This window comes from Muscardinus avellanarius, assembly GCF_963383645.1.
Source record: "Muscardinus avellanarius genome assembly, chromosome: 10".
Taxonomy (NCBI): domain Eukaryota; kingdom Metazoa; phylum Chordata; class Mammalia; order Rodentia; family Gliridae; genus Muscardinus; species Muscardinus avellanarius.
In genome coordinates this window covers 77,017,346-77,039,392 of record NC_137796.1, presented here as the reverse complement: position 1 = coordinate 77,039,392, position 22,047 = coordinate 77,017,346, and the positions used below count along the sequence as shown (strand labels likewise).

At 43.3% G+C, this 22,047-nt stretch overlaps 1 protein-coding gene across 2 annotated transcripts in view; it reads left to right on the top strand.

Moving 5' to 3' along the window:
• Positions 1 to 2,083: 2,083 nt before the first annotated feature.
• Positions 2,084 to 22,047, top strand: part of SMURF1 (SMAD specific E3 ubiquitin protein ligase 1) — a gene marked incomplete at both ends in the record, with an annotated part of 112,506 nt that continues 92,542 nt past the window's right edge. For both annotated transcript variants that reach the window (XM_080702382.1, XM_080702381.1), the window contains one exon: positions 2,084 to 2,138. In XM_080702382.1, the coding sequence (XP_080558508.1) occupies positions 2,084 to 2,138 (55 nt within the window). The remainder of the gene's footprint in view (positions 2,139 to 22,047) is intronic.

Genomic DNA, 22,047 nt, shown 5'->3' with positions numbered 1-22,047 from the left:
ATTGAACCCAAGGGCATTCTACCTCTAAGCTACACCCTCAGCCATATTTTTTTTTTTTTTCCAAACAGGGTATCACTGAATTGTGGAGGGCCTCACTAATTTGTTGAGGCTGGCTATGAATCTGTGATCCTCCTGTTCCAGCCTCCCAAGCATTGGGCTTTATAAAAATGTACCACCACACCTGGCTGAAGATACATGTGTGAGTGTGTGTGTGTGTGTGTGTGTGTGTGTGTGTGTGTTACTAGAAATTAGCTTGGCGGAACTCTACCTCTGAGCTACATATACCCTAGCCCCTTTTTTATTTAGAGACAGAGCATTACTAAGTTACCCTGCATTGCTTTGAACCTGTGATCCTATTGTCTCAGCCTCCTGAATCCTGAGATTATAAGGTATGTGCCACTACATCCAGTGAAAAGAAATATATTGAATGTGAAAATGAAGAGAAGGTGAATACTAACTGGCTTGACAGAAGAATGGGGGATTACCTGGAGGCATTAGAGACTCTGAACAGATTTGTTCAGACCCAGGGCCGATTCTCAGTGACAACTGCCTACAAATGGAAGAAGAGCATGATTCATGTTCTAGTGGTCTGTTGCTTGAACAGTACTCATATTCTTGGATATTTATTTCACTAGGATCGCTGAAACTCTGAGCTGCATAGAGCCATAGAAATAATTTAGGGTCATCTTTTTTAATGGATTGAGGTTTTACTATTTGACTTCTTGAAACCAGGAGAGAGAGAGAGAGAGAGAGAGAGAGAGAGAGAGAGAGAGAGAGAGAGAGAGAGAGAGAGAGAGAGAGATATCATGTCAAGGTGTTCTAGGTAGGTGGCTCTCATCTGAAGACTGTGACCTCAGGGAAAACTCAAGACTGCGGAGAATGACAGCAAGGGCCCAGAGCTTGGTTTCCTTGGAACGAACACCAAATAAAGGCACTCCAAGAATTCGTACATTAAATGAATTTAGGTGTCGGGTCAAATGTAAGTTTGACAGACGAACCCAGCTTTTTCTCTCTAATATTTTATTTTCTTTTTCTAGCATGTTACCATAGAGATGAGTTTGTTTGCTGGAGAAAGCATTGCTTTTATCTTTTATCAGAAACTCCAGGAGAAGAAAAAAATTTAGCAGAAGGCAAGGAACACAAACAGTATTGCTGGTTTTTTTGTTTGTTTGTTTGGCTGAACTGTGTGCGAACTGCCTAATAGCAAACGTCTACCTCTCGACTTTCTCTTTTTGTTGGCCTTGTTCATCTACAGTACTTTCTGCGATTCTGGCAACTTTGAGCACACCAGTTGTACAGTGCCCGTCTAAGAGATATCCCTCGGGGAAGTCCCTTCCTTGAACATGCAGGATCTAAAAGCTCTTTACTTAAAAATGGTATCCCATGCCGGTGTGTAACAGGCCAGGGTTTCAGGCAACCAGAGCTCATCGAAAGCTCAGCGACCTGGGAAAGCGAATCCTTTCCCTGAAGCTCATCTGCAAATCCTTTCACCCGGAGAAAGCGGCCCCGGCCCAGCCGGCGGGGCGAGCCTCGGCGGCCCCGGGGTGCCCTCCGCTCCAGCGCCCCTTTACCCGCTCCGGGGCAGCGCCCGGCTCCGAAGGCGCGAAGCCCCAGCCCGCGACCCCGGGCCCCGCGCGCGCCCGGCCGGCGGACGACGTCGCGGCGCGCCCCGCCCCGTCCTCGGGCACGCGCACGCACGCACGCAGGCGCGGGGGCGCCGGGCGCGGGCGCGCGCAGGGCCGGGCCGGCAGGGCGGCGGGCGCGCGCGCGGCTCCGGGAGGCGGCGGCGGCGGAAGCGGCGAGGGCGGCGGGCGTCCGGCTCTGAGGAGGTGGAGGCGCGGCGGCGGCGGCTCGGGACCGGGCTCGGCTGGCTGCAGAGGGGATCGGGGCGCCGGGCCGAGCGCCCACTCCCTGGCTCGACCACCCGCCGGCCGCCCGGACGCCTGGGCCGCGGAGTTTGCGTCCCGGCTCGGACCCCGGCGCCCAGCCCGGAGCCGTAACCTTGAGGCGGCGGCGGGGCCGGGCCGGGCCGGGCCGGGGGGCGGCGGCGCTGGATCCGCGGCTGCCCGATCGTTGGCGGGAGATGTCGAACCCCGGGACGCGCAGGAACGGCTCCAGCATCAAGATCCGTCTGACAGGTACGGCCCGCCGCGGCCCGCGCCCCCCGGCGCCCCCTCGCACGCACCGCCCGCATCCCGCAGCGCGCCCTTGGAGGTGGCCCTCCCCCCGCCGGCCGTTGTCCCAGGACCTCGTCACCCCCCGGGGCGAGCGCCCCTCGCCGCTCCGCGCCGGCCCCGCCCCCTGCCGCTCGGCCCCGCCCCCTCGCCGCGCGCCCCTTCCCTCCGGCTCCGCACACCTGCCCCCGGCTCCCGGCCCCGCCCCCTCGCTGCTCCCCGCGGCCCCGCCGCCCGCGCTCCTCACCCCTCCAGCCCGGCCTCGCTTCCCCTCCTCTCCCTACCCACCTCCTCGCTTCCCGCCCGCGGCCCCACCTGCGCCTCGCTTCCCACAGTCTTCCCATCCTCTCTGTTGCTTCCCTGCGTCTTCTCCAACCTGCCCTCTCACTTCTCCCCCCGGTACCCTCCCCCCTGGCTCCTTCCATCCTGCATCCTGTCTTTGGCTCTCCGTCTCCCTCCCTCGCTTTTCCCCTTGTCGTACCCTCCTCCCCTCTATTCTCTGGTTTTCCTCCCCCCCCTTCTCCTTCTCCCCTCCGGGCCCCGCCCCCTCACTTTCCCCTAAGCCCCGCCCCGTGTCTCTACCTAGCCCCGCCCCCGCTTATCTCCCCGCCCCGCCCCCTCGCTTCTGTCTCGCGGCCTCCACCCTTTCTTTCCTACAGCCCGAATTCCTCAAGCTTGTCTCGTAGCCAGCGTCTCCTAGTCCTGGTCTCCTCGCTTACCCCTCGGTCCACATCTCCTCAGTCTAGTCCATTTCCGTTCTCCCTCGGCCAGGCCACTCTCTACTCTGGACTCTGCGGCTTCAGTTCTCACCTTTGTGCTTCGCACTTCTCCATCACCCCAGCTCAACACCCTCGAGCCCCTGCTGGGTGCGATCCCCTCCCACACACCCTGCAAGCTGTGGCAGCGCGCCGCCGACGCAGGCTCCTTGATTCACTCCCATTTAGTCTTCATTCAATGAAATGCTCGTGTTTCCTAGGTGGCTCTGTAGTGCCACCTTCAAGGGTGAGCGCGAAGCTCCGCTGTGGGCCTGCGTCGCGTTGGGTTGGAAGTGGAGAGGCGAGCCGTCTGCTCTAGCTGCTCCTCCCTCTTGGGCTCCAGAGATTCTGGACCCACCTGCAGCCACATCCTCCCTCCTAACTCTCTTCTGTACTAGCTACGGGACTGCTGCCTCTTCTCCCAGTTCACCCTCCGGGCTTGCCAGTTTAAATTCATGCCCGAGGCTGGGTTGTAGTGTTGTAGATACGATTCTGAGCTGGGACTTTCCAAACTCGAATATTTCCAGCTCTGAAAAGGAAATAAAAAGTTCAGTCTAATGCCCATCAGGGATTTTCCCCTGAATTTTTCTGTCCAGTGACCAAAGTCTGTTCAGTGACAAAGTCTGAGGTCTGGTAAGATCCTTTTGAAGGCAGAGTGAGCATTTTGAACATTTTATGGATAAAGATGCCAGTTCTGATAATGCCCAGACCCTGGATTTATAAAGTGACAAGTATATCCACGGGGGTCCTTGCTTCTGGAGAAACATACTTCTTTACACCAGCGAGAAGGAAACACTTTTCACTAGGTGGATTCTGTATATACATAGTTACTTTTGTGGTTACATTAAAAGCCACACTTTTAAACATTGCGATACTTGTAAAACTTTGACAAATTTTGATTTACAATGTAATCTGTAATTGACATCAGATTGGTTTCAGTTTTCTGTTCAAAGCAAAAGTATCTGCTTTGGGGAGTGTTCGTAGAGATGAGATTAATATTTTAGAAGGTATGGGTTTTAATGACAGTACTTGTGTCTGATACACATGCCTATGTGTATTAGCCATCCAAATCGGCTGGTCTGAGCCTTTTCCCAGTGAAAGGGAGGACTTTGTTAATTTAGGTGTTACAAATCCAGAAGTGCTATAAAGAATTTTTGGGTGGCCTTTGTTAGGGAAGGATCAGGTGTTCAGTTTGAAATACCTTTGCACTCCTAGTAGGTGGTGGTAATGGTCTGAGCAGATTTGTGAGTGTGATCGTTCTTACAATAGGGTTGAGGTTTAGTGGCGATTCTCTATACGTGTGATGTCAGAAATCTGTTAAACATCAATTTATGTGGAAAGGTTGGAACTAGATATTTTGTTGAAGATGAAGTGGATTTTGGCCTCATTTTACTAGTTAAATAGTTGAATTATTTTGTAGTGATTTTTTAAAATGCTAAATACTTTTGTTACAGGGTTTAAGAGTTTTATTTCTGAGTTTGATATGACTTTAGAAAATGAGGGGTATTGTAACTAGCCAAGGAATACATCAGAGCTTAATGCAATGCAAAGACAAGAGGTTGGAGTTTTTTGTTTTTGTTTTTGTTTTTTTTTTTTTTTTTTTGGTTTTTGGTGGTACTGGGGTTCCTGGAAGCCCGTTGACCTCCGGGCTACACTCCCAGACCTATTTTATACTTTTATTTGGAAACAGGGTCTCGTAAGCCAGCGCGGTTGGCTTTGAACCTGTGCGATCCTCCTGTCTTCGCCTCCCAAGCGCGGGGATTACAAGCGTGCACCACCACGCCTGGCGAGGTTGGAGTTATTAAAGAACATTTAGAATTTAGGGACCCACAATTGTATTTGGTGGTGAATAAAGCTTTAGTTTTAATCCAAACTTGAGTTGGTTAAATCTATCATTAATTATGTGATATGGAACAAATTATATAACCTTTCTGTGTCTGTTTCCTCATATATCAAATGAGATTTATAATAGTCTTTGATCCTCCTCACAGAATATATCAATTTGACTACCTGTTTCTGTTAGATTTTCATACTTTTTGTCATTTTCAATCCTCATTTGTGTTAAAACACAGCACTTGTGTTTAATTTGTGTCAAATATTAATTTTGTATATTGATTATTTATTTTTCTTCCCGTGGGACCTTTTTTGTGTTTGAAAACTGTTGGGTTATATGTTGAAATGCTTTGGAAATGTGGCTTAAACAGTAGAAGAATATCTGAGTCCTTATGTTTAAAATAATATAATTTTAATGAATGTGGTATTTTAGTAGGAAACAGTTTTTAAATGATTTCATTACATTTAGGGACTTAACGTGCAAAATCAAGTAATCCTTATTAAAGAACATCTTGCAGATATCTCAGAGTTCACTGGCAAATCAAGTGCTCTCACAAACATTTTGACTTAAAATTCAGGCAGGCCAGGTGTAGTGGCACACACTTGTAATGCCGGTACTTGGGAGACTGAGACATGAGGACCTCAGGTTTGCAGATCACAGGGCTGTGACCAGCCTCAACAATTTAATGAGGTCCTCCACAACCTAGGGAGACCCTGTTTTGAAACAAAAAATAAAATAGGCTGGGGTGTAGCGCAGAGGTAGAATGCCCCTGGGTTCAATCCTCAGTATACCCTCCCCCCCACAAAAATAAGTAAATTTCAAGCAGATTTGCAAAAACTTTGTTCTTATGTGGTATACAAATGAATCCCAGATATGTTATTTAGGCCACTTTGGGTAAAAGAATGGAGTTTTGAGCTCTTAAGAGTTCCACATGCTCTTCAAAAAAATTAAATTTTATTTTGATGTTAACAGTTAATTGATATACCAAATGCCTAACCGTGTGTGTGTGTGCGTGGACACTTTAATGTCTTGAAATATTATCAGACCTCCTTGTGTTTTTATGGTTTTTGGAGTGTGACTGAGTACTGTGAAGAGAAAAAATTCCAGTTCCAAGTGGGGTGGGGGAGAGACCTTCCTTGATAGCATATGGAAATGTGGAGCTATTTTTAAAGCTGGAACACATGTGCTGCAAGGCCTGACTTGTGCTTCCGCATTCTGAAGCTGGAACTTGGAGCGAAATAGTTGTAGTAATAGCTGTTAATAATTTCAATTGATCAGTAACAGGTGGCCTAATTGATCCAAAATAGTTGTTTCTCTTAAGAAAGAGTAAGAAAACTGTTACGTGTTGACTCTGTCTGTACCAGCAAAGGCCCTCACCAGGGCAGGCAGAACTGTTATTTCAGCAAGCGTGATGAGATGGAAAAAGTGATCTGGTCAGTTTTCATCCGTGCTCTGTATCATGCACGCTTTATGTGACATTTTCCTTGGGGAAAATGCCTTCAGTTTAGGAAGTCACAGTCAAAGCATTTCTTTAAGCTGAATTATCTAAGTGTGGAGGATGGGTTAGATCAAATGCTGCTGCAAGGCTTATTTTACGTGTGTGTGTGTGTGTGTGTGTGTGTGTGTGTGTGTGTTATTGGGGATGGGACCCAGGGGCATCCTACCTCCAAGTGACACCCCAGCCCTATTTTTTTTTTATTCTTTATTTTGAAACAGGGTCTCACTGAGTTGCAAAGGGCCTCACTAAGTAGCTGAGGCTGTCTATGAACCGCGATCCTCCTGTCTCAGCCTCCCAAATGCTGGGATTACAAACATGTGCCACCACGCCTGGTTTACAATTAAATTTTTTTTTTCAGTACCAGGGATGGAACCTAGGGGCATTATATCTCCGAGATACATCCCCAGCTCTATTTTTTAGTCTTTTTATTTTTGAAACAGGCTCTTACTGAGTTGTGAAGGGCCTCACTAAGTAGCTGAGGCTGTCCACAAACCACGATCCTCCGGTCTCAGCCTCCTGAATGCTGGGATTACAAGCGTGCATCACCATGCCCGGCCTACAGTTACATTTTTAAAGGAATCACCTTTTTATCAAATACAGGTACTCGCATTGATTTTGTGATTTTATCATGTTTGTGTCATCTCTTATAAATGAACAAAATGAAAATCCCAAACCAAAAAAAAACCTCTTTTCTCCTTAACTCCATTCTCTCTCTCTCTCTTTCTTTCTTTCTTTCCTTCCTTCCTTCCTTCCTTCCTTCCTTCCTTCCTTCCTTCCTTCCTTCTTTCTTTACTTATTTATTTTGTGGCAGTGGGGATTGAACCCAGAGGCATTGCACCTCTGAGCTACATCCCCAGCCTATTTTATTTTTTATTTTGAGTTTGTCCACACACCTGCGATCCTCCTGCCTTGGCCTCCCAAGTACTGGGATTATAAATGTGTGCCATCATGTCACAGCCATTCCCTCCTTTTATTGATTTACCTAGTTGATTTAGACATGAAATATTTCATATAGTTTATTTCTATCTGTATATTTGAGATGGTTGCAGTTCGTTAAATGAGATCTTTCTATTCTAAGTTTGTCACAGTTCAAAACTTCGTTTTTTGTAACCCTGAAAGCTTTTTCTGAATGTTGGGTTTTTTCTTCTCCACATTTTCATTTTCTTGGTTCTGCTGAGAAGAGGTTCTGGAGCCTGAGTTAATTGTAAGGTATTTTCTTATGAAGTAAGAGAAATAGAAGCACACATATTTCAACATTAGCCCAACAACCCAGTTAACTAGACTAGTTTTGTAATACATTTGTGGGCATTGGTTAAAAAATTTAAAAAACTATATTTTATTAGGTGGTTCCAAAAACTCAGATGGATGAAATATTTTGGTATTTTCACAATGCAACAGTTTTTTTTTGTTGAGAAAGCCAAATCTTTACAATTTCAAAATCATCTTAGAGATTAAATCGTTTTAAACAGAAAAGGAATTTCTGAGCAACTTAAATGATTGGTTAGTTTATTGTTTTGTAGCTGATTTTTATCAAGAGAAAGCCCTGCATTTAAATTTGCTTGTTGTCTTCAGCACTCTCCCTGGCTCTCTCTCTCTAGCTGACTAAAATCCCTAAGGCCATTGTAGTTAAAGGAGAGCCTTGGAGCTGTGTTTTAAAAACAAAAGCACATAGCCCTGTGGATTGGGCATATCTTCTTTTTAAAATGTTAGAATTACTGTTGTGTCTACAGATGCAATTTCATCCATTTAGATATTTAAACTAAATGGAATGTTGTTTCCACATTTCTGGATTAACAGGAAGAAAACCTTTTATTGTTTTAAAACAAGGCTTAAGTGATGTATAATCAATGCGTCTGGTGCTGCGCCCCGCTCTGCAATTCCAGCTGTGTGCACGCACCTCCATTGCAGCTGAAAGGAATTCTAATTGGCTGAGGAATGTCGGCAACATCATGTATCACTGAGCATAACCTATTCTGCTGGCTGCTGGGTGATGCATTTCAGATGTTTTAAGTCTAACTTGGAGCTTGCTCTTAGGAGTCTGGAAGAGAATGTTGTGAAGCTTCGGCTGTAGACGGCAGGCTGCTTTCTTTGTATGTTGGCCATCCCTTGAGTTCTCTAAAGGCCACTGGTACTTTCTGGTGGCTTAAACACTGGCTGGCTCAGGAATCAGATGGTCTGGATTTTACTTCTAATTTACAAAAGTAGCAGGATGAAAAAAAAAAAAAGGGAGTGGAGAGAATTATATGCTTTTTGTGACTCAGTTTTCCTATCTGCAATGTGAGATAACTGCCATTTTATGCCACACACGACTTGGTGAAGATGGATTCAGTATTTTAACGAGCAGTTATGAATTATTTATAGAGCAGCACAATGTAAATACAGTCATAGATTGTTGTTTCTTATGCCTAAATAACCATATAAACAATACAGCTAAAGCTGTACTTTAACACTGAAAAAACTCTGTGGAACCAGTTGATATACACAGGAAAATAATAATCAGAAATGAATTGTTAAATTCTTTATGTATTCAGAAAGTTCCTTAGGGAAAGAGTGTTATGAGCCAAAGCCAGCATCATTTTTACTGGTGAAATCTTGGACTCATTCCTTTTAAAATCAGCATTACTGCACTGATGTATACCATAATATTTAGTATTATTCTTATTTTTATGGTTCTGGAGATTGAACCCAGGGGCATTCTACCTCTGAGCTACACCCCCATTCCTTGTTTTGTTTTGAAACAGAGTCTCTCTAGGTTTTGCTGAGTCTGAGTCTCCCTGAGTTGCTGAGACCAATCTCAAACCTGTGATCTTCCTGTCTCAGCTTCCCAAGTACTGGGATATACTTATTATTAACTAGAGAAAGACATCAGAAAACAGAAAACAAAACTGGTATTATTGGCAGATGATATGATGTTATATATTGAAAAAGCCAAAAGATCAGCTGAAAAACAATTAGAAATAACAAAGAACCTTGCTAAAAGAAGCTGGTTAGGAAGCTTCCCAGGTACAAACAGCAAGAAAGCAATATGCAGTAGGAAAAGTTTACAGTCCACGTGAAAGTCTACTAAGGCAGTTACTTAACAGAGAAGTAATATGGATAATTCACAGAAAAGAAAATGTTTCACAAACACATGAAAAGGCACTCAGACCTATTTCCCCAAATATCCACCTCCTTTTAAAATTTTATATTAACAGCCACCTCTTTTTACATGAAATATTAATTAAAACTAAGAATGAAGTGCTTGTGTGTCAGATAGACTGGAGTTTGCAGTATTCTGTGCTAACAGGTTGTGGAGGAGCAGCTCTTCTACACTGCCGGTTGGAAATGCAAACTGATGCAGTCGGTGCTGAGGGCAGTTTGGCACTGTATGTGATAGTGTGTGTTCCTTTTGATCTAGCAATTCTGCCCTTAGAATTTTTTTCTTACAAGTATATTCATACACTTATTTGAAATATTATGGCAAAATGTTTGCAGCATTGTTTGAAATTACAGAAGACTGAAATCAACCTATATATACATTAGTAAAGAACTAGTTAGGTAGATTAATGTGCATCCCTAAGGATATGTAGCTATTCAAAAGAATGATATAGTGTTTTGATTATGACACAGACATCTACTAAGATATGTAAGTGAATGGAAAATGAGCATGATTCACAAAAGTGAATAGTCTACTTACTATTTGATACGTATAGTATCTGTATCCTATAAAAGGAAAACTTAGTTATGTCAAGAATATCAAGTATAGGTAAATTAATTATAGGTATATTTGTATAGAATATCACAGAAGGATACTGTTGAAAATAGTGTGTGTGTGTGTGTGTGTGTGTGTGTGTGTGTGTGTGTGTTCCTGAGGATTGATCCCAGGGACATTCTAACTACGAGGTATACTCCCAACCTTTTTTTAAATTTTTTTGTTTGGAAACAGGGTCTCACCAGGTTTTGAAACCTTCACTAGGTTGCTGAGTCTGTCTTTAAACCTACCATCCTCCTGTCTTAGCCTCCCAAGCACTGAGATTACAGACGTGCGCCACCATGCCTGGCTAAATGTGATTTTTCTTTTTAAAGGAGGTGAACTTGGGGCCTGAAGGAGGGGAACCAGAGGGCCCAGTGAGAATTTTCTTTGTTATATTTTTTTATCTGTTGATCTCCACTCTCCTCTTACTCCCTATGGTATATATTGCATTTCAACAATTAAAACTATTTAAAAAATAGGATGTGGTGATATACATACCTGTAATCCCAGCTACTCAGGAGCAAAGACAGGAAGACCAAAAATTGAAGGCCAGCGTGGACAACGTAGTGAGACCTGTCTCAAGATAAAAAAAATGAAAAGTGCTGATGCTAGTGTGGTGGCGTATGCCTATAATCTCAGTACGTGGGAGGCTGAGACAGGAAGATCACAGATTCAAAGCCAGCCTCAACAATTTAGAGAGACACTCAGCAATGTAGTAAGACCCTGTTTCAGAAAAAGGAGGGGGGTGTTAGGGTATTGCTCGAAGGTAGAATAGGTTTAATACCCAGTTTTTTAAAAAAGGGGGGGTGGCTGCTGCTGTATCTCAGTGGTTGAGTGTTAGCCTGGCATGCATAAGACCCTGCGTTCATTCCTCAGTACTGCAAAACCAAAACCCAAAACGAACCCAGACAAAGCTAAAAATTCTAAAAATAAAAAGAATTATATAGAGTAACTAGTATACTGATTACCAGTAGCCATTGTTTTAGAATGAAAGTGTTCTGAAAATTCAAAATAATTGCACCGAATGTATTTAAACAGCATCCTTCTTTTTGCTTCCTCACCAGGATGGCTCCTGGGTTCTGCAGAGTAAAATACTTTGCATGTTTATATCTCCGAACAATCTTATTTCCCCAGGAGTATGTTTACTCTGATAAGAAGCTGCCCTTGCCCTCCACAAAGACTTTTTTAGTGTATTAAAATAAGTCTAAATTCTTTCCAGATTCAGAAATCTGAAGTTCCTTACACTTAGTTTACATAGTGAATTCATTGAATTGTTTGAAAAACTAGGGTTTTGATTTTGAATACGCATGCTAGGTTACATAATTTACTTGGGATTATCTCAGACTTAATTTTGTAAAAAAATCTCTACAGGAGGATTACAGGTTCAAGGACAGCCTCAGCAAGTAGAGAGACTTATCAAACTAGCGAGACCCTGTTTCAAAATAAAAGTAAAAATAGGGCTGGGGGTGTAGCTTGGAGGTACAATGTCTCTGGGTTTAATCTCCCTGGGAGGGATTTTCCTCTCTATGGGGTAAATGTGCCAACTTGCATAAGTCAGTGATAATAATATAGTATTTTACTAAGTAGTCATCAATATGTGTGCTCTGAGCTTCTTTAATAAGGGCTTTCTTTAAATTTCAGTGCCTAAAAAGGGAAGTTTGATATCTGACTATAATGAAGTGGAAAAAAGTGGTAGCCTATATAGCATTTTTTCCTTTTCTTAGATCTTTGAAATAAAAAAAATTCAAAGATTCACTCAATTGTATTTCTCAGTGTATTACCTCTCAGTTTTATATTTGAGATTGCGTGGTGCTTGTTTATACATGTCAGTGATACTGATGCCTTAGATCTGTTTCATAGTTTCATACAGTGTTTCATGGTTTCCAATGGATTGTCATAGTTTCTCACTTGAGCCAAGACAGCATGCCAGGCTCAAAAAGAGTTTTTAGTTGTTGGTATGTGCCTTATTTTAGGTTAAAAAAAAAAAATAGCACAGAGGGTTGAAGATATAGCTTAGTGGTAGAGTACTTGCCTCAGCATATGCAAGGTCCTGGGTTCAATCCTTGGTACTGAAAAAAAGAAAGTAGTTAAATAGCACAGAGTTGGGTGTATGCAGTGCCTCATATCTGTAATCCCAGTTGCTGGGAAGGCTGAGGCAGGAGGATCAGAAATTTGAGGCCAGCCTGGGTAATTTAGCAAAACCCTATCTCAAAATAAAATTTAAAAAGAAGGGCTGAGAATGTAGCTCACAGGCAGAACACTCCTGGGCCCAGTTCTAGTGTGTGTGCGTGTACACACACACACACACACACCATGCAGTTTGTTTTAGTCTCTAAAAAAACATTGTATAGTAGAGAAAGGGATATATTTTTGTCCTAAATGGGTAACTATCTCTCTCATACAGGTACAAAACACTCAGAGGCACACTTAATCCAACTGTAATGAATTCGTATGCTTTTCAGTAATCAACGGTTATGTTTAGGAAAAGGGCTAAGTTTGCTAATGGGACACTGATTTAACTCTTCTTAGGCTTTAGTGAAGAAAATCCACGCTTACAAAATCAGACGAGCATTTGTTGTTATTTTGCCCCCACCCACGCCCCAGTAACTATGCAGGATTGGAAAGCTGATGTTCTTCTGTCTGGTAGGTGCTTTATTACTATTTATACATTTGGTCCTATATTTGAATCCAGAGTCATTCTACCTCCAAGATATACTCCCATCCCTTTTTATTTATTATTTTGAAACAGGGTCTTTCTAAGTTTCTGCAGCTGGCCTTAAACCTGCGATCCTCTTGTCTCCGCATCTCAAGTACTGGACTTACAGGTGTGTGCCACCATACCTGGCTCCTTGGAGATGTTTTAAACTTGCCAAAGGCAGTAGTTAGTTTAAGCTTAACATGTTCAAAAGTCTCTTGACTCCCTCTCCATTCTTCCCCACTCCTTAAATCTACCCAGTTGTTCACGTTTCAAAAGTCAAGACTCGGCATCATTCTATATGTCTAGTTTATCCTCAGGTCCTCTTGTTCTTGCCAGAACTTATCTAGATTTCGTTTTCTTGTCATGCCCATTTCTCCATCCTAGTCCAAAGTATAGTCATCTCTTGCTTAGACATCTGCATCTTTTCCTACTTTACGCAGATGCTGCTTGTGACCTAAGCCAACCTGCTAGAGCATTATTTTTATATTATTATTATTATTATTATTATTATTATTATTATTATTATTATTACTGGGGATTAATCCCAGTGGTATTCTACCTCTGAGCAACAACTCCAACACTTTTTAAAATTTTTTATTTTGAGCCGGGCATGGTGGCACACGCTTGTAATCCCTGTGCTTGGGAGGCTGAGACAGGAGGATCGCACAGGTTAGAAGCCAGCCTCAGCTACTTAGTGAGGCTCTTAGCAACTTCGTGAGATCCTGTTTCCAAATAAAATATAAAAATAGTTCTGGGAGTATAGCCCGGAGGTAGAAAGCCCCTGGGTTCCACACGCAGTACCACACACACACACACAAAAATTATTTTGAAACAGGGTCTTGCTCAGTTGCTGAGGGTCTTGCTAAGTTGCCAAGGCTGGACTTGAGCCTACCACCCTCCTATCTCAGTCTCCTAAGTACTAGGATTACAGGTGTGCACCACCACATCTGGCTCTAGAGCACTATTCATTTGTCTGTTTCAAAGATGTTGAAAGGTTGGTTGGGAAGTTCTTGTTTGGGCTACTTGTGAAGTTGAGATGGAAGGAGATTTGCTGCCAGCTTTGCCTTTTCTCTGGGCTAGTGCTCTTCTGCTCCCTGCCTCCAGCTGCAGCTCAGGGTCTCTGGGGAGGCTGGGCAGTCCATCCTTGTCAAGGTAGAGTGAAGCTCCTCATGGTCTGATGACTGGGGGAGGACCAAAGACAAGTTGAATCATGTCCAGGACGGTATTGTAGAATGTGGAGAGGGACCAGGGAACTAGACTGAAGACTTCAATTTGAAAGAATTGAGGTCTTTTTTCCTCAAGACAGCAGTCTTTTTTCCTGTCCAGAGCTACATTCTCTTGTACATGACAACACAGTGGTTGCCTCTGGAAAACTAACTCATGGTTTTATCACCCCACAGTTTTTCTTTCCCCAGGATGCTCTAATCTCCACATGCCTCCCCTTACTATTACTACCAGCTAGTTACTCTTACCCAAAACTTGCTATTCTTGATTTCCTTCTCTTCTCTAGAAGTAGTCACCTCTCCCTCATAGACTGTGCCTGAAGCTTTCTGGTTTTCTCCATCTCCACGGTCAGGGCCCTTGGGCATCGTTATCACTCACCTGGAGGCCTACAGTAGTCTCCTAGAGGGTCTCCGTGCTTCTGTTTATGGAAATGTCACAGGCCTACAGACAAGGGCAGTGGGCAGTGTGTTGATATTTTATAGACAGAACATACTGGCATAGCCAGCATATAGATTGGTGGTTCTCAAATGGAGGCAATTTTGCCCCCCGAGAGGCTTCTTTGCAATGTCTGGACACATTTTTGTTTGTTATGGCTTTGTGGGTGCTTCCGGTATCTAGTGTGTAGAAGCCAAGGATTCTGTTAAATGTCCTCCAATTCAGACCCCTATACAAATACCCAATCCACAGTGTTAATATTAATAGAGAAACCTGGATGTAGATCAAGAAGTACACTATTATTACTACTTGGAAATGTCCCCACCACAGTGGGAATACCTCCTTCCCAGTTTCTGTCCTTGCAGCCCTTAAAGATGTCCCTATTTGTATTAGCCTGCTGTCTGCCTGTTTCTAACTGGCCTCTTTTGTTGGTGAGATTCATTCCTATTATTGTGTGTGGTAGTAAATCCTTGATCTTCTTTGCTGTTTAATATTCTATCATGTGAATATATTGTGATTTATTTATTTTACCTGGTAATGGGTTATTAGATACTTTCTAGTTTTGACTTTCTGTGTTATACATCTTTTGGTAAGTGTATGCACTTCTGTTGGGTATGTATCAAGGAATAGAACTGTTGAGTAGGAATATAGTGAGCATATGTTGCATATGTTTAACAAAACTTGCCAAACATGTTCCCAAAGTGATGGTACCAAGTTACCAGCAGTGTCTGAGAGTACCAGTTGCTCCAGATCTTTGCCACTGTTGATGTTTTCTCTTTTCAGTTTCACCTCTTTGGTGATTGTGGCTTTGCATCACACTGTGGTTCTGCATCTACTTTTACTTTTATCCCCCAATCTATACCTTAAATGGCAGCCTTAGAAATCTTTTTTTTTTTTTAAACATTTCAAGTTGGACACAAGTACAACCTCACAGGAGGTTGGAGTGAAATGTACAAGACTGTCTGGTGTGCCCTTCGTCCGTCTGTCCGTCCCTCCTCTCTCTCTCTTTCTTTCTCTCTCTCTCTCTCTCTCTCTCTCTCTCTCTCTCTCTTTCTTTCTTTTCTTCTGGGGATGTAACCCAGGGGCATTCTACCTTCAATCTACATCCCCAGCCCTATTTTTTATTCCTTATTTTGAAACAGGGTCTAACGGAGTTGCAAAGAGCCTCACTAAGTAGCTGAGGCTGTCTTTGAACCGTAGTCCTCCTGTCTCAGCCCCCCAAATGCTGGGATTACAAGCATACACCACCATGCCTGGCTTCATTCATTTTTTAAATTATTTTTTTCTCCTATTTTAAACATCTGTGTAACTGCGGAATTATATAAAAACCAGGAAGTTGACAATCACCAGTGGTACAGTCCACAAAGGTCTTTCAGATATCACCAACTATGTGTGCTGTGTGTGTGTGTGTGTGTGTGTGTGTGTGTTCTCTATAGTGTTATCACATGTGCAGACTCGTGACCACTGCCACCACCAGGCTGCTCTGGCTATCCCTTTATTGTCATATCCTCGCTGGCTCCTTGCAACCAGTAATCTCTTCACCTGCTCAAATCTTTTCAGAGCACAAGTCAGACCATGTTATTCCTTTCCTTAAAGAAGCCCCTCCAGTGGGAAGCCATTCAGAATAAGATCTGATTCCCTCTGTGATCCTCTGGTCTCCTTTGCCACTCTGCCTTAGTCTCTAGGCTATAGCCACCCTGGTCTTCAAACAAGGCAGGCTTATTTTTGCTTTAAGGCTTTTGCATGAATTATTTCTCTTTCTCTTTCTCTCTCTCTGCCCCCCCCAACACACACACACACACACACACACACACACACACACACACACATTCTCTGACATTCCCCTTCGATTTTTCTGTGCTTCTTCTTGTCAGTCACATCTCAGCCCAAGTGCCCCTGCCTCAGAGGACCTTTCCTGACCAACCCCTCGAAGTCATTCTCTGGCTCACGTGGCCTCTTATGCACAGCACTCATCCCTTCATGGTATTTTCTTTTAGTTGTTCATCCATCATCCATCCGGATGTCCAATCAATTCTATCTTCTCTCTTTGTGCCTAGTGTGCAACTTCCATGAAGCTAGACGCCTGGCTGTCTTCCTTTACCTCTGTGTCCCTCCTGAGCACTGCTTGGTGCATGGTGGTGTCCACAGACACTTGCTGAGTGAAAGAACGAATGGCCTCTTCGTTGATCGGCGTGGGCTTTGGAGGTGGCCTCAGCTGGAGGCAGCAGCCTGCTAGTAGGCCACTTCTTGATGTGAGTTGGGGACTTGAGGATCCACCTGTCACAGGCTATCGTTAGCCAGGCATGGAGTTTCTTTGACTGCATGATGCCTTAAGACTTATCCTCTTTTCTTCTGTGCAGCTGGGAAATTCCAGGGGCTTAAGCCAAAGCCTGGAAGTTTCTGAGGACAAGTCCAGCCTATCTTCTTAGCCTTTGGTTTCCTGGCCTCTCCTCACCCTCTTCCTCAGGGCTGTTTGGAACTGGCAGTTGGGGTATGTGGGACTTGGTTAACTTGCCCCTTGTCCAGACATTTCAGTGGCATCTGAGACAGTGTTTTCCTTTCCAGACTGAGGACGTAACACACATGTGAGAAGCAGGCATGTCTCCAGCTGTGCATTTCCTCATCTTGAATTTTTCCTACCAAGCCCCTTATTTGCTCCTTGTCATCTTGGTGGCCATATCAGGCCCTTATTGAGTTGTTTGCTTCTTGGATCAAAAGCTGGTTCAATTCTGGGTTACAGGATGTTGACTTTCACCCTGCCTCCTTTCTGCAGCCCATTCCACTTTTCCCTTCTGCCTTTCATTTGGAATATTGGCTTTTTATTATTTCAAAAGGAGGATACTTTCAGATATGAGTAAAAACCTAGCCAAAATTGGCTCAGTAGAATTGTATTCAATTAATTAACTTAAAAATCTCCAAGTGGTCCCAGTGGCCTGGCTCACGCCTGGCTTCTACCCAGTTCTCAGTGCTGTGACCTCAGAACCACTTTTGACCATCTCTTCCCCTTGTGCTCAAAAGATGGCAGCCAGTAGCTCCCAGGACTGTTTGCTTCTAGCTTTAGATCCAGCAAAAAGTTAAGTCTACTTCCCTAACAGTTGAGTCCTGGAGTCAAATGTTCTTGTCTGCTTGGCTTAATTTGGGTCAAGTGTTTGTCTCTGAACAAACCATGGTAGCTAGGCTGGTGTGAGGTGCTGGTTGGACATTTGTGGTCCATTCTGGCACCCTGGTAATGGGGTCAGTCTCATCCAAAATACAGGATGGGAACATTTGGGGGAACTGGAATGTGGATGCTAAGAAGGTAAGCAACAAATAACGAGATAGCACCAATTGTTTTCATTGAAAATTTGATGTTAGCTTTGCCTGTGCTGAGTATAAAAACAGTAAAGCTACCATTTATTACGCTTTTGAAAAAGAAGCATATCGTCTTTGTAGTAGTGTAAAGCAAAAGATGTATTTTTGTAAAAGTACCAAGAATTTTTACCAAGGGTTAGTAATGGTACCTTTATATGTGAACTTACCTACCCCAGTAAATTTCATTGTCATTTCCTATTGTAGAATGTTCCTGGATTTATTGTGTAGTGTTGTTTTATTTGGGGCTATTTTATTATTATTATTATTATTTTTTGTGGTACTGGGGATGAAACCCAGGGACATTTTACCTTCGAGCTATACCCCTAGCCCTATTTTTTATTCTTTATTTTAAAACAGGATCTCACTAAGTTGTGGAGGGCCTCACTACGTAGCTGAGTCTGTCTGAGAACCTATGATCCTCCTGTCTCAGCCTCGCAGGTCCTGGGATTTTAAGTGTGTACCACCAACACCCAGGTTGGGACTGTTTTAATACTAAGACTTAAACAATGCAGGTACAGATTGTAGGAATATATTCTTACATTATTTCTCTAGAGATAGGGCATTTTTGAGAAAGAACAAGATATATTCATTATTTTTAAACTGAATTCACAATGTATAGAAAGAGAAAAGTAATTCAGTTTTACCAACCCTTCCCTAGAATAAATACTTAGCAGCAATGTCCATTCTTGATTATTTGGAGCTCTATATTTTTACTTCTGTTCTCACATTTTCTCACAGGGAACTTTTAAGACTCTTGGCTGAGGTTTGAACTCTTGCTCCAGGGATGTATTGGCACTCTCAGGCTCCAACCTCTGTGGAGTCGGTGGGTGGGTGGCCAAGGGTTGGGCTGAAGCCAGCCGGTGCCTTACATAAGTGACCTCCTTCCTTAATTTCCTTCATTATAAAAAGGGGAGAAATGATTGAAACCACTTCAGAGTGTTGTTGTGGGTATAAATGAGATAATCCACATGTACTGAGTGGGACATAGTAAGTGTACAATACTTACGATTTCAGAGATGTTAAAATATGAAAAAACGTTTCTTAGAATTAATGCATATTGCGTTATGGTGGCCTCTAACTTGAAAGTCCTAGAAATTATTTGCATATCCACAAATTAAACATAACATAGTGTAATCGAATCTTTTGCTTCTTTTTTTGTTTTGTCCTCAACTTATATTGGGTTTGGTCTTGCATGTTGCAATATTGGAAATTTAACAGTCACTAATTTATTCTATAGGTTTAAGTGATGTATTATATAAGACCCAAGATAGGTTCGGCAACTTTGATTATTTGCTTTTCTTCAGTGCTTTAGGGGAAAAAAAAATGAGATGTGTTTTTGGAAGTCTTTACTATTGGTTGAATAGATCTGTTTAGAAGCTAAAGGCAGGTTAAATGGTAGTGCCCATAATCTCTTAGGATAGCAGAGTTATTTCAGAGCCTTGCTAAGGAAAATGCCTTTGATACACCCAAATGCATTTAGATTGGAAAGCATTATATTGATATTTGGAAGCAATGCGTGGTAGTTGATTTTCCACTGAAATTTAAATGTGGACAATATATTGTAGTGCTTGAGTGATAGTCACAGGCTACTTAAGTACCAGGTTGGTGTAGTAAAAGTTGCTATGTAATATGCTTAGCATAAATGTAGAAGTAAAACTCAAAAGGGTATCATATATAGCCTTGGTAGAATACAATTTCTCCTAGGAGCCTATTATTTAGATTGCTGTGAATGGAATGGTATAGCCTATTTAAAAAATATTAACATCACAATATATCATAGAAGTCTTTTGGCAGATTTGACCTGTTTATTTACTGCATTATTTATGGCTTCCCTCGTCACCTAATGTTGTAAGATTCTACTTTTATTTAAGACAGCCACAGAAGAGGGACAGATGTCCTGTTGGGCTGCCTTGTCATGAGCCCCAAAGGCTTACCCCGGACACATCTGGCACATGTGGCACGTGAAGTATTTAAATATTATCTGAGTGTTGATTATAATTTTGTAAAAGACCATGTCACAGTGCATTCCATGTTTTAATTAATTCTGAAACAGCAGTGTTTTCTCTTTGTAAACCCAGGAGGGTTTATTTATTGTATTCCATAATAGAGTTCAGCCTTTTTTTTTTATAATACATAAAATATCTTTATATTTTAGAAAAGGAATTTCATTTTGGAGAGTGGTACCTAAATTGAAATAAAAGGAAAACTGTCTTTCAAGGGAGTCAGTAGATCAACTGAAGTACTTTTTGCGTCACCTGCAGAGTAGTGCTGTTGGTGTTTAGGATAGACAGAGGCCGCCAGTCCCTGACCTCCCGCGAGGCTTGCCAGAAGGACACAGTTATGTCAGTGTTACTCCACGCATTCAGTTTTAAGCAGGATGAGTCAAAGATTCAGTGTTTCTTATGCTAGAATAGATTGGACTTTATTCAGGAAAGAAAAACTCATTAATTTGAAGTGCATACCTCATTGCCCAACATTTATTTTAGTTACTGTTTTTAAATAGATAATGCATGCATATGATAAAAAAGGATATCCATTAAAAATAAGCTTCCCTTCCTCCCGGGGCCTCGTCAGCCAGCCTGCCTTCAGAGAAGCAGCTGTTCTCACCACAGCATTACTCGCTTCTCCTGTATTCTTCCAGAGATTTTCTGTGTTCCCTCCTCGCTCGCCCCCCTCCTCTGTTAATACAGTTGATAGCATACTCTGAGCACCGCTGTGTGTGTGGCTTTTGCTCATAATATGCATCAGGGCCCACTCGTTTTCCTGTCGCCTGGGCCGCCTCGTGGCAGGGACATTTGCTGCCCACTGGTGTCCACATGCTCCTCACCACTTCCCGTCTGCCTTGCAGTTAGGGGGGACCATGTGGGGATCTGGGAGAGGTGGCTTGTCCCACTTTGGGACTGAGTCATTAAGAGTCCCTACTCTGAAGCCACGTGTCAAATGGTGGGACCTCCATCAGCCTGAGTCCCCTAATGATTGTTTGGAGCTGCGGATATGCCTTCCTCCGTGTCCCCTCAGACTGACCCTGTACTGAACATGTCATTACAGTGAGTATGGTCATTTCTTTTTGTATCATCTCAGCCTCTCTTGATTGATACAACCTATTTCTTTTTTTTAATGATGTCATAAATTTTTAGAAAATCACCTGAATGCTATTTATTTATTTATTTATTTATTTTGGTAGTACTGAGATTCCCTTCTACCTCCGGGCTACACTCCCAAACTTATTTGATATTTTTATTTGGAAACAGAGTCTCTTAAGCCAGCGAGGCTGGCTTCGAACCTGCGTGATCCTCCCGTCTCCTCTTCCCAAGTGCGGGGATTACAAGCGTGCACCACCACACCCGGCCACAGACATAGTTTTTAAAAAGGATTTTCTATTGAAAAATATAAAGGAGTTGATTCTTTAACATTATTGCTCCTAATTTTTGCTTTAGAATTTGATAGCAATTTTCTAGGCAAGTTATCTCTAAAGGAAGATAAATACCAAAGGCATGTACACTATCTGTACTCATTACTGAGCATGATTCACAATAATTAGCATCACAAGATGAAAAGAGTATTGGGAAAAAAAAAAAAAAAAGCAGTCTCTACCAGGACCTCAGCAGGGCATAAGGAGTGAGGTAGTCAGTGGAAATAGATAAGTGACATTAAAAGGTGCCAGATTAAGGGCTGGGGATGTAGCTCAGTGGTAGAGTGCTTGCCCAGCAAGTGCAAAACCCTGGGTTCCCCAGTACTGCAGGGGGGAAGTAAAGCGCCACATTGGAAGGGGACGGCCTTGTGGGTATGGGAAGGCCTTTTGCTCAGATGGGCTCTGAAGCCATTAGTAGGCAGAGGAATGGCGCCGTAACTGCACAAGCAGACCAAGCAGGGCAGGAGCACTGCTTTGAAGGTGAGATGGAGGTAAACGCTGGGCAGGTGGTGTGCAGAGGGCATTGCTGCAGGTGGGGGCCTGGGCTGGAGTCTGGTGGGAGAGGGGGTGTCTTGAGAGAGGGGGGTAGAAAGCAAGGAGATTAATTCTAGCATGAAGAAAGGGGCTCCTTCCTCCAGGGCCGGAGGGCAGCACCGGGTCCAGGAATCGAGTAGTTGGCGGTGAAGGGTGGGGCGCTGGGGCAAGTGGCCTGGCTTCCCATCCTGGCCTTGCTACCTTCTGGCTGTGAAAAGTGCCAGGAAGGGCGCACAGGGCCAGCACTCAGAGAAAGAGTCATAGTGCCGCTGCTGCTTGGACAGGACCTTGGTGGCAGAGTGCTGTCTAATGAGAGAATAAATTAGTTTCTTGCTCAAAGTAGTAAATGTTACTGTGCTTATGCAAGGGCTGGACGGGTAGTCTTTCTAAGGTGCTTTG